Source organism: Scomber scombrus, chromosome 14 (assembly GCF_963691925.1).
Source record: "Scomber scombrus chromosome 14, fScoSco1.1, whole genome shotgun sequence".
NCBI lineage: Eukaryota > Metazoa > Chordata > Actinopteri > Scombriformes > Scombridae > Scomber > Scomber scombrus.
This window is the reverse complement of record NC_084983.1, coordinates 4,463,445-4,475,859: the sequence shown is the minus strand read 5'-3', so window position 1 is coordinate 4,475,859 and position 12,415 is coordinate 4,463,445. Positions and strand designations below refer to the sequence as shown.

General features: G+C 38.3%; 1 protein-coding gene across 1 annotated transcript; it reads right to left on the bottom strand.

Annotated features, from left to right (window-relative positions):
• Positions 1-4,783: 4,783 nt before the first annotated feature.
• Positions 4,784-6,465, bottom strand: LOC133994448 (collagenase 3-like). The gene is made up of 5 exons (XM_062433702.1): positions 6,367-6,465; positions 5,780-6,024; positions 5,533-5,681; positions 5,084-5,212; positions 4,784-4,950 (listed from the first exon to the last, which is right to left on the bottom strand). Exons 1-5 carry the CDS (start codon positions 6,463-6,465, stop codon positions 4,784-4,786), a joined length of 789 nt encoding a protein of 262 aa, XP_062289686.1.
• Between the last annotated feature and the right edge of the window lie 5,950 nt (positions 6,466-12,415).

Below are 12,415 nucleotides of genomic sequence, written 5' to 3'. Positions count from 1 at the left end.
AAAAAGGGGGAAAAAAGGAGGTTAAATGAGCTTGGAATGAACCAATCTACTTCAGCAGCAGATAGCAGGTCTTTATTATTAAGGTCAAATCACAAATTTGACTCCTATTGGCATTACTCATTTTCTTTTGGATTTAAAAAAAAATGTACAACCTGATTGGCAATTTGAATTATTCATTTATTTAGTTACATTTAATTATTTTCTTTTCCTTCTTTTCAAATGTTTCACATGTTCACATTTTAATGTTGTTCACAATAAACACACATAGAATTTAAATTCACTTATTGGCAGTACCTTATTGCTTGCTTCAACAATACTGAATTGTATATTTTTGCAGAGCTAAACAGAGGTGCTTCAGGGTAACATACTGGTGATATGAATGGCAAAACTGTCATGTTAAATGTACATTTACATTCCAAGCCCCAAGAAAAAGAGCTTGGTTTTGAAGCCAATTGGAGATAGTGGCCAAACCATGTCATTTCAATACAATACAATTATGTGATGCTATTGGGCCATTTTTCCTATGGACTTACATTGTGATAGAGATGTCTGTAAATCAGCAGATAAATCTTTTAAGCAACATAACTACTGTGAAATGACTCACAGTCCAATCACATTTCAAAAGTCTAGAAGAGCCATATGATTGAATTGTTATATGAGCAAATTGGGTCCACAGAGCATGTGCGGTATGTTTTCAGGAAGTGACTTTTTTGGTATCATGTGCCACTGAGCAATTTTCATAGGAATGAATGGGGCTCCACCTCCGATACTGTAACCAGTTCTCTTTATGGAAAGATCTATATTTAAAAAATATCCTAACCCTCACTTTTTTTGTATTAACAAGTCAATGCAATGTTTCAGTCTCTGAGACCTTCATCAGGCATATCTAATGAACAGTGAGACAGTGCGAGGGAGATTTTTTCTTTTTTCTTTTTTTTTGATTGCTATAATAACTAAAAACAGAAGAAGGAGTTATCTTACATGTATGTCACGTAGACATGATAGATGATGATAGAGATGATAGGCACCACACTGATGACATGAATAAATAAAATACATTTTATTTAACAGATAATGATTTACATTGTGTAACATACAACACAGTCATTGTGTTTCCTTTTCCTAATGACAGACAGTTGACCTCATGAACAAAAATACATTTTAACATTGAGTTTTGACTTTCACGTGTTTTAGTTTGTTGACACTGAATATGATGTACTGGAGACCATGCCTACTGTGACTCCGCCCACCCCAACTCTCCTATCCTACTCTCACCTGGTCACCCTGCTTGCTGCCAGCCTATCATTCGTTGGCAGAGGGTAGATCGTTGAAGCAGTGCTGCAGACATCACATTGTGGTTGGTTGTGGCCAATAGAGCTGTTCAGCATTCCAGCCTTGAACTTGACAAGGATCATAAAATATACAATTTTTCATGTTTACACTGTGTATAACTTAGTAAGAAAAATGCCCCTATTATATATGTCTGTCATTTAAAAAATTAAAGTACCGTTTTTCTTTCAAAATCATGTTATTGGCCAAATAGCTTGTGGAATCAAGCATTGTAGGCTAGTTATAGAACACATAGAATAGAAATTGTAGAAAGGGCCTGACATTAATACTGTAGTATTACTATCAATAATAATAGGCTATTTATAAATATATTATTTATAAATAGCCTATGCCTATTGTTTTCTAATATATATTAAGCCTAATATAAACCAGTGTCTACAATTATTATTTAACATTTACTCTAATTCTCTTCTGAGTTTGTTTCCATTCTTTCTTTCTTTCTTTCTTTCTTTCGTTCGTTCGTTCGTTCTTTCTTTCTTTCTTTCTTTCTTTCTTTCTTTCTTTCTTTCTTTCTTTCTTTCTTTCTTTCTTTCTTTCTTTCTTTCTTTCTTTCTTTCGTTCTTTCTAATTGGACATTTTTCCTTATGTTCATGAAGCTGAGTTCAGGAGGTGTAGTGCTTTAGAACAAAGCTGGGACCCAGATGCTGAGGGCAAAACAACTCAGTACATAGTCCATCAGGTGAAACTTCTTACTTGAGCATCTCACAGGTCATACACAAAAAGGGCAGCCAGTGGAAGTAGCAAAAACCAGTCAGGGATTGAGAACAAAAATCAAAGTCCAGATATCCAGGCAGTCAAAAACAGGGTGGACAAACACAAGAAACAAAAGAACAGACAGCACGTACACACACAATGACAAACTGCTCAGGAAATAGAAATGACACAAGTGTATAAACAGGGCACGGCTGATTACAAGATCAAGTACAGATGTGTGGGGAAACTGGCAGGAGTAAGTAGCATTGGACTCAACACAAGTGTACATGGGTTACAAAATAAAACAGGGTATGATCAAAATATGATCTATAGGAGTAATAGTTATTTTTAGACGAATAAACTGATACACAATTAATTGCCCAATCCCTACTATCTCTGATACTGTCTTCCAATGTCTTTGTTTGTTTGTTTATGTCATGGTAAACAAACAATGACAAATTGTACATCTCCATTAACCAAAAGACCACGGTGATCTGTTTCTCGTCCACTGTCAATGTGGAATGGAACAAATGTTGGCAGGACCTTTAGTACAGCGGTTACTGTGGTAAGAAAATAACAATATTGCTGCTAATTTCCATCAAGTTAAACTCTGCTCAACTTCATCTCATCACTCTTGGAGCTGGTATCTCCTGCTCTCTGCTGCCAAAGTGTCTGAAGCCCACTGTCACTACCTTTCATTGAAAATGAATAACTGACAGCTAATAACATTGCAAATGAATGTTTGGGTGTGAGTGCACAGCCCCAGCAGTTGGTCAAACTGTTCATCATCCAGTCTAATAACTAGAAATCCACATTCCACATCTATGAGATGCATAACATTTTGTCCAGACAGAAGACAGAGAATATCTGGATGGATGATCCTGATTTTTACTCCAGACAACCATGTTCCCAAAAATACAACCATGTACCTGCAAAATGAATTTCCATCAATGACTGATGACTGGTAATAGCTTTGTTCATCATACAGTATAAGCTAAAAAACAAATGTTAGTCTTCTTGAGAAACTGCACAAGCAACATCATGTCATTATTAGTACATTATCTTTTGGTTTGGCAAAATAATAACATAACAAACTTAAAAATGTATTTAAGTATCTTTTATTTGTAAATTGCAGGAGTCAAATTATTTTCATACACAGTTTTTGCATGCATACATTCATATGTGTTGTCACAGTAGGAGTAGTAGTGCAAATCTACGCAGAACTATAAAAATGATTAAATTAATTAATTAAATTCATAAGTTTTAAGTTAAACAAATTTAATACAGCAATAAAATAGTAAGAAAATAGTAAAAATGAAAGACAAATAAAACACAATAAAATGGAATTAAATTAACTTAAAATTAGGAAAATAAATAAGCAAAGCACAGTATTTGGCCAATTTTGGCAAAAGGGCATATATCCAGTATATAGCCTTAAGCCTGTAACAATATTACTCCATATTATTGAATATATTATTTCAAATCATGGACACTTTTTAACTGCCTCCATTGTCATTCACAGTAGCTGCATTAATAACTTCTGTTCTTCAGTTGGTTTAGAAGTTAGTGCAGGGCAAGAAGTAGTTGTTTGCAAGCAGACGGAACATCCTGCCGCTCCTCAAGCTGAACTCATACATCTGGGGTCCACTGTAGATGTAAGTGAAACCTGAAGAAGAGAGAATCAGTGTTAGTAAAGGCCGGAAGGATTCGGAATAAACATAATCTCATTTCAATAATGATGACTTGGAAAATTCAGATCAGCCTCAAACGCAACTCACTTCTGTACTGGAAAGCTGCCGTCACTTTGGTGGTCACGCCATTGAAGGTCTCATCAATACGTTTGGGGAATCCCTTGTCCATGGACTTTCTCACCTCATCATAGCTGAAAAACGTACAGAAGATAATTAGACCGATACACCATTTGTACACCATCTTGTAAACATCATCATCACATGTATCATCACATCTAAATCAGTCATCTGAATTGATTTCAGATCATTTGAACACACCTGTAGTAATGGCGGTCCACGAAGATCAGAGTCTTGCCAGTATCCACGTCGTACATTACTGCATCGACTTTCTTCACAGTTTTGGGCAGACCGAAACTGGAGAGTGGTTTAGGATAGCCAGGTGCAAGGTCATAGCCATTGAAAGCCCACATCTTACGATCTGTAAAGAGATTCAAAGAAAACAGGTTTCTTAGTGAATGCATGTGAAGGTTAATTATCTACACTTGAAAATAGTGTCAGATTAGGAGTTTGGGTAAATTAAAGGACAAATACCTTTAAAGAGCAGGACTTTGTCTGTTACTTTGCTCTCAAAAGCAGCATCAACACTGTCAGGGGCATCAGGCCAGAAGCTTTGGATGAGACTCTGCTGAGGTCTGTTGACCTGAGGGTGGCTACGCCAGAAGAAGCTGAGGATACACAAGAGCACAAATTAGATCAGTAAGCCTCAGAACACTCAGAGTGGACTTCAGGATTCAGATATTTGAGCATTCTATATCTTTGGTACCTGTCTTTGAAGAAGTACATCTCTCCACGCAGGGTGGTGACAGCGTCCAAGACCATGGTTGAGTCACAGGAATCAGGGGTTTTGGGAGGAGCAGGTCCATCATCATTTGAATCTCCGTCAGGGTTTGGACCTGGGGGTTGAATAGAGTCAGAGTAATGTTATGTTCAGAGGTCCTTCGGAGTTTAGGTTGAGTGTAAACAGACAGCTATGAATCAGTCAGTAAATACTAACCATAGAGAGACTGGATGCCGTTGACATCATCCTGGGGCAAGGTGAAGGTTTCGGGGTTTCTGTATACGTAGGTGGGGTACATGAGTGCACCAGGATCCTGAGAGTGAGACAAACCCAAAGAGTGGCCAAACTCGTGGGCGGCTACGATGAACAGGACGTACCCTAGAGCAGAAAACACAGAAGTACAAGTTATATACCTCTCAATGAAGCGCATACAGAATATCATGTATACAAGAACATACATTGAGTAGCTAATAAGTAAAATCAGACACTATGCCGGGCATAAATAACTCACCTCTGGTTGAGCGGAAGGTGAAGTCCTCATCCTCATCAAAATGAGCATCCCCTCCGATGCCAGCGGATGGGGCGTAGGCGTGGGCAAGAAGGCCACCAGGGCCATCAAAGGGGCTAAAATCACCATGGTCTGTTAACAAGAGCATACTCATGTTAGCTTTGGCAAACAATATAGAATTACAAGCAATTAAATGAATTACTGTTTTTTAGAAAATCAGAAATGGGTGACTTAAATGCATCTTAGTGCTAATACTGATCAGCTGTCTCTGTCTAACCCTAACCCTCCCCTACCGGAATCGAACCAGGGACGCTGCCATTATGTCGCATGCATGGTAACCACTCTGCTACCAAGCCAAGATTTTCAAGAACATCACAACTACTATAATAAACGATGAGCATCAAGAAAGTATATAACTGGGACATAAACAGGAAATGTTATCTTGTACTCACTTCTGCGGCCAAAGGAGATCATGATATCAGCGATGCCACTGTAGATTCTGGTGAATCTCAGAGGAGTGACTTTGGCCCAGACCTCCAGAGCTTTCACCATGGAGTCATCAACCTCTGCCACAGACATGTCAGGTGTGTAGTTCTCTATCCTTTAAGACAATATAATATAGAACATACTTAAATAATGAAGCACATGATTCAAAGCTTAAAGTTAGTCTCTCACACATTCTCTCTTTAGATAACTCACCTGAAAGTAAGACTGGTTTTATCCCACTGGAAGCCTGGAAAGGTGGAGAAACGGCCAAGGCTCACATCTGGAACACCACATCTGGGCTTCTTCATCATCGCCAGGGTGTCAGCATCGAGGTTGCCGGTGACCTCCAGACGAAAGAATTGCTGCATCTCAGTCAGCTTCTCGGTTATGGGGCTGATCCCTCGTCTGATAGAGGGACCGGTCTCCTCAGTTAGGTTGAAGAATTTCTTCAGGTAGCCCTTTAAGAGAAATAGAAGTAACATACTTAAATATGCAGCATCAGTATACGTATAAGCTCTATGCAGTATGAAGAGATTTGTTCATATATAAACAGCAGAGATCAAACAGGTACTGTTATGAAGCTCATGTGTTGTTTTTTTACTGTCAACTTTGCTGCTGCAATATTGTAAATTTCCCCATCGTGGGACTAATAAAGGAATACCTTATCTTATCTTATCTTATCTTATCTGTGTCTATAATAATGTAACATCAGAAGTAAGAAAACAAAGGTTTCAAATACACAATTTTAGTACAAAATAGTAAAAAATGCATGCATAAAAAGGCAAAGCAAGAACACATACCTCTGCAAAGTTCTCATCTTGAAGAGTAATCTGTGCTATAGGCAGGCAGTTAAGTGCAGCTGCCAAGCTTAGTAGAATGCTAAGTTTGAATGTCGTCATGTTTCCTGGTTGTGGATAAGATGTGTTGCTGTGCTCAGGGCAGCTTGTTATATAGGCTGTAGACTGGGCGTGTTGAGCAACTACCTTTTCAGGAAATGTTCCTTTTATGGGTGAAAGAGGAAGTTAAGGCTTTGATTTCTGATTCAAAAAAAAAAATCCCGAAAGACACACTGATGACTGGTATGTGTAACAGACTATGCTCTGGAAGATTTCCACAAAATAAGAGATTACATTCATCTTATGAATCAGCCACAAAAGCACTGTTCTTGTTGATTTTCTCTGATACAAATTTTAGTTCAAAATGTATTTTATGTGTTTTTAAATGTGTGTTTTGCATCATCAGTTTTAAGTTGAAAACTGAAAAGAAAGAACTTGACTCTGTCCTTCCTTGTTTATATGAACATGTGGACATTTAAAGCTGTATTTGGATCTGGATACAAACAAATTGAGACAGTCCAGCAATACATGTTATTTCTTTTCAAATATTTGTAATTGATCATATTCAATTGCATAATAAAATGCAATATTAAGAAAGTCTCAACTGAGGAAGATATGATTGATATTAATATGATGATTGATATGAAAACTCAATTTGATTGAGCAGTCAAACTTTTAAAAAAAGTCTCAATCTGCATTGGTTCATTGTATCACAGCCTAATTTGATTAAAGGGTATATGTTATGCACACTGACAGGTCTATATCATTATATTTGAAGCTTTATAAAAATATCTTACAGTATTTATATATTTTAGTTTGGTTTTTTTAAACTTACTTTTTCTTTTTCTTTACTTGAAATGTCAATCCATACATATAGTGTATATTTATTGTGTATTTTATTTTATTTTGGATCACTTTTCAAGAATACTGTTGTGTCATAAACTTACCCTAACCTACCCTTCTTACGCTACACTATATTGTATTTAGGACTGATCGGCAAATGTTTGCATACTATCATGCTAAACTCAACATTATACCTGCGTAAGACTTAATAAGTATTACAGTACAGCAGTTATGCATTTGTATAATAGTACATTACCATATGTACTATGTTTCTTATAAAGTGTACCACATATTTTCACATATCAATGATACAAATGTACTCTACACTACTCCACTGCACTATGACTGGTAATAGCTTTGTTCATCATACAGTATAAGCTAAAAAACAAATGTTAGTCTTCTTGAGAAACTGCACAAGCAACATCATGTCATTATTAGTACATTATCTTTTGGTTTGGCAAAATAATAACAAAACAAACTTAAAAATGTATTTAAGTATCTTTTATTTGTCAATTGCAGGAGTCAAATTATTTTCATACACAGTTTTTGCATGCATACATTCATATGTGTTGTCACAGTAGGAGTAGTAGTGCAAATCTACGCAGAACTATAAATCTATTATTATTATTATTATCTATCTTTATTGAAGGACTCAAGGGTTATTCAGGATAACAGTACAGAGGTTCTCCTTCAGGTTTTCTGCTTTTTTTTTTTTTACAACAACAACAAGGCCAACAAGGCCAAACCCAACCACCCCCCACCCAGCATAAAAACAAACCAACAAACAACTAAGAAGGAAAAAAAAAAAAAGCCAGCAAAAGGTAAATGACTAGATGGTGTCAGACAACATAATGTACAAAACAAATTCGGCAGAAAGAAAGAGAAATAGCGCAACCTCTCCATGTGCAGTACATTGCCTAGCTTTCTAAGCCATTTCTGGAACAGAAGGCTAGCCTCTGATTTCAACTGTTGCAAAATGAGGCGTCTGGCCAACAGAGTGCAGAGGGATATGGCTTGCCCTTCATAACTTGTGAGGATGGGGTTATACACCACTGAACCAAAGATGGCAAGGAGTGGGTCTGGTGAAATACATTTATGAAAGGCCTTTGAAATGTAATCAAATATAAGAGACCAGAATAAAGTTAACTTGGAGCAAGACCAAAACTGATGTGTGAGAGTCCCTGGTTGTTGTTTACATTTATCGCATAAAGGAGAAATGTTGGGGTAAATGCCATGGAGCCTGGCTTTAGAGTAGTGAAGCCTGTGGACTACCTTAAACTGTACTAAAGAATGTCTGGAGTTTATTGAGCTGCTATGGATCCTATCCAAAATACCCTCCCAAACTGTTACATTGAGTTCCGTGTTAAGTTCCTGCTCCCAATCGTTTTTCAACTTTTCAGTGGACACCTCCTCATGGGCCATTAGAATACTATACAGAGAATAAACTGTGCCTCTGCTTCCTGGTATGAGGCGTCTAAGGTTGTTTAGTGTGTTGTGTTTGGGCATATGTTTATAGTGTGGTATATGAGTCCTGATAAAATGCCTAATTTGGAGGAACCTGAACAAGTGTGTGGACGGTAAGTCGTATGTCTGTTGTAGGTGTTGAAATGAATCCAGGTTACCTTCAAAGTACAGGTCCTGTAAAAAAACAATATTTTTCGCTTTCCACATGGAAGAGACTGGATCTATTAAAGCCGGGGAGAAAGCATGATTGTGACAGATTGGACTGTCTATGTAGACTTTAGGCAGACCAAGAAAAAGCTGGATTTGTTTCCAAATTCTTAAAGAGTGAAGTATTATGGGATTTTTTATGTAAAGAGGTATCTTTAATTTTGCAGGGTTATTAAGGAGTGCTGGGAGGGAGGTGGCACCACATGAAGATATTTCCATCTGAAGCCATGAGGGTACAGCTTCTTGATTGTAGTGGGCCATCGGCAAACCATTACGCCAGTACAGTAGTACATTCATGTTGGCAGCCCAGTAGTACAGCTTAAAGTGAGGCAGACCAAAGCTTCCTTCCGCCTTGCGCTTAAACAGGTGTTTTTTTAAAATATTCTAGCTAGTTTATTATTCCATATGAAGGAGGATATGATGGAGTCCAACTTTTTAAAGTAATAAAGGGGGATAAACACAGGGATATTTTGGAAAATATATAGGAATCTAGGAAGGACAACCATTTTTATGGCGTTAATACGACCAACCATGGAGATGGGTAATGTGTTCCAAAATTGAATGTTCTGTTTCAATTGTTGCAGTTTAGATTCCCAGTTACTGGAGAAGAGTTTTCCATGGTCCCGTGCCGCAATGATACCCAAGGTTTTGAATTGGTCTCTAGTAATTTTAAATGAAGCTGTACGTAAAAAGTTAAGGTCAACCCTGTCTGATATGGGCATAAGTTCGCTCTTACCCCAGTTGATCTTGTAGCCAGAAAAACTGCCAAAGGTATCAATAGGCTGTAATAGCGGTGGGATGGAGGATTTGGGGCATGACAAGAATAGAGTAATGTCATCTGCAAAAGGGATATCTTATTCTCTACACCATGCATTTTAATTGGGGCTATTTCTTGATTCAGTCTAATGTGACTGGCTATGGCCTCAATGGCTAGGTTGAACAGATAGGGTGAACAGGAGCAACCCTGGCGGACACCCCTGTGGAGACGGAACGATTGTGAAATGTCACCATTAGTAATTATTGAAGCTTGAGGGTGAGCATAAATAACTTCAATCCATTGAATGAACTCTTGTCCAAAACCAAAATATTTCAGGGAGGTCAACATGTACCTCCATTCAATATAATCAAAAGCCTTTTCGGCGTCTAAGGCAGTCACCACAGACTCCTCATTCTGTTTCTGATACATAATGTTGAATAGACGTCTTAGGTTGAAATGTATATGTCTACCAGGGACAAAGCCAGTCTGGTCAGGGTGTATCAAGCTAGCTATGTATTTGCAGAGCCTGTTAGCCAGCACTTTGCTGAGTATTTTTGTTTCCATCTGGAGGAGGGATATTGGATGGTATGATGTCATTTCCAAAGGATCCCTGTCTTTCTTAAGGATAACAGCAATGTTAGCGTTGTATAGTGAAGGTGGTAATTCTGTTGTATCTTTAGAATGGGCAAACAGGCGGAGTAGCAAAGGGGCTAGGTTGGAAGAGTATTTTTTATACAGTTCAATGGTGAACCCATCGGGTCCGGGGGCTTTATTGTTAGGGAATTGAGAGATAGCGGCTTGTATCTCCTCCAAAGTTATGGCAGCATCCATTGCTTCAGCTGCAGCTTCATCTAATTTGGGGAGCTGGCTATTCTCTAGAAAATTATTCATCTGCTGGAAGTCAGTAGAACTGAACCCAGACTGGTACATGTCCTCATAGAATGAAGCAAAGGCCTTGTTTATTTTGGCTGGATCTGTTGTGAGGTGACCTTGAATGTCTCTTATTTTATGAATGGCGCGGGTAGACTGTTGTTTCAAGAGTGGCGTCTTTAGGGGTTTTCTTATATAAATCTTCTTGAGCAGATAGGTCACGCTCTATATCTTTCAGTCTACTGCCTTCCGCCTTCCTTTTTCTAGAGACATAAGCTATGATATGACCCCTGATGACAGCCTTCAGTGCCTACCACAGGGTGGAGTCACTGACATCGCCTGTGTCATTGTCTGTGATAAAGTGTGAGATCTGTTCTTGGAGAAAGTCAGTGAACTGTTCATCAGAAAGCAGTGTGGGATCAAAGCGCCATTGAGTATGACCTGCAACCTCCCCTATTTTCAGTACCATGGACAAAGGAGCATGGTCTGATATTACAATAGGGTGGTACGTCACTGTTTCTACTGTTGATAGCAATTTAGAATCAACCAAAAAATAATCAATGCGGGAGTATGACTTGTGTACTGGAGAAAAAAAGGAATAGTCTCTTGCAGTTGGATACTTGAGCCTCCATATATCAACTAGGTTGAAGTTATCAGACAGGGTGTTCAGGCGAATGCAAGAGTTCGACTTTTGATGGGATTTGGAAGACTGCTTGTCCAGAAGGGGGTCTAGGACACAATTAAAGCCCTCCCAATTATAACATTGGTATTGGAGAGGTCTGGAATCATGTCGAAGACCTTCTGAAAAAAGTCAGGATTGTCGAAATTAGGCGCATATAGATTAACTAATGTTGTTGGGACAGAGTTCAAGGTACCAGTCACTATTAAAAATCTGCCATTGGGATCGTTAATTGTAGAAGACTTTATAAAAGGGATATTTTTCCTAATTAGAATTGCCACCCCCCTCGCTTTAGCAGTGAAATTTGATTCATATAATTGGTCCACCCAACTGACCTTAAGTTTACCTTTAGCAGTGTGCTTAATGTGTGTTTCCTGGAGAAACATGATATCTGCAGACAGGGATTTCAAATGAGTAAATACCTTAGCACGTTTCATAATATGACCAAGGCCCCTCACATTCCAGCTAACTAACTTGTAGCCCCTTCCATGCACTTGAGTTGCATAGGTGTTATGTGTCATTATCTATGTTTGTAAAGCAAAGTAGATCATCACTGTCACAAAGAAAACTGAGGAGATAACTTATGTCGGCTGGCAAAGAAAAAGCAAAAGAGAATGAAAACCATAAACAATGACCCTACCCCTCTCCCATCCCTAACCCGGAGACTACCCAAGGGGCAGCTCCAACTAAAGGTAGACATCTCTTGGGCTCACCTGTCTAGAACTCACAACCCACGAACTATAAAGTCTGCCCCCATTCTTATCATAAAATTACCAATAAACAATTTATAATAAACAATACATTTATACACAGAGCATAGCCCACGCGGCAAGCTAAATACCAAGCAATAGTGTAAAGTTGGTCTATGCAAGAGAATAATGAATAGAAGCCCATTAGAGAAAAAAAGAAAACATATTATTCCAACAGTAACACATAGCATATTGGCTACAATTACGGCAAAAGCCAGATCAAAGTTAACGCCAGATTAAGATTAGCTGGCCATACTCGTTGTGACAAAATATTGTCTAATCAACGTCTTACGAGAAGAAGATAAAATCTGTTTAGCTTAAGAACAAATAACTAGCCGCCTAGCCTACAAAACCAAACCACTGTCCATTTCAATGTCAAACTCACGACACATTGGTTTCCTGGCACTGCTCGGCTGCAGAGCCGAAAGGCTGTAAAAGTCTCCT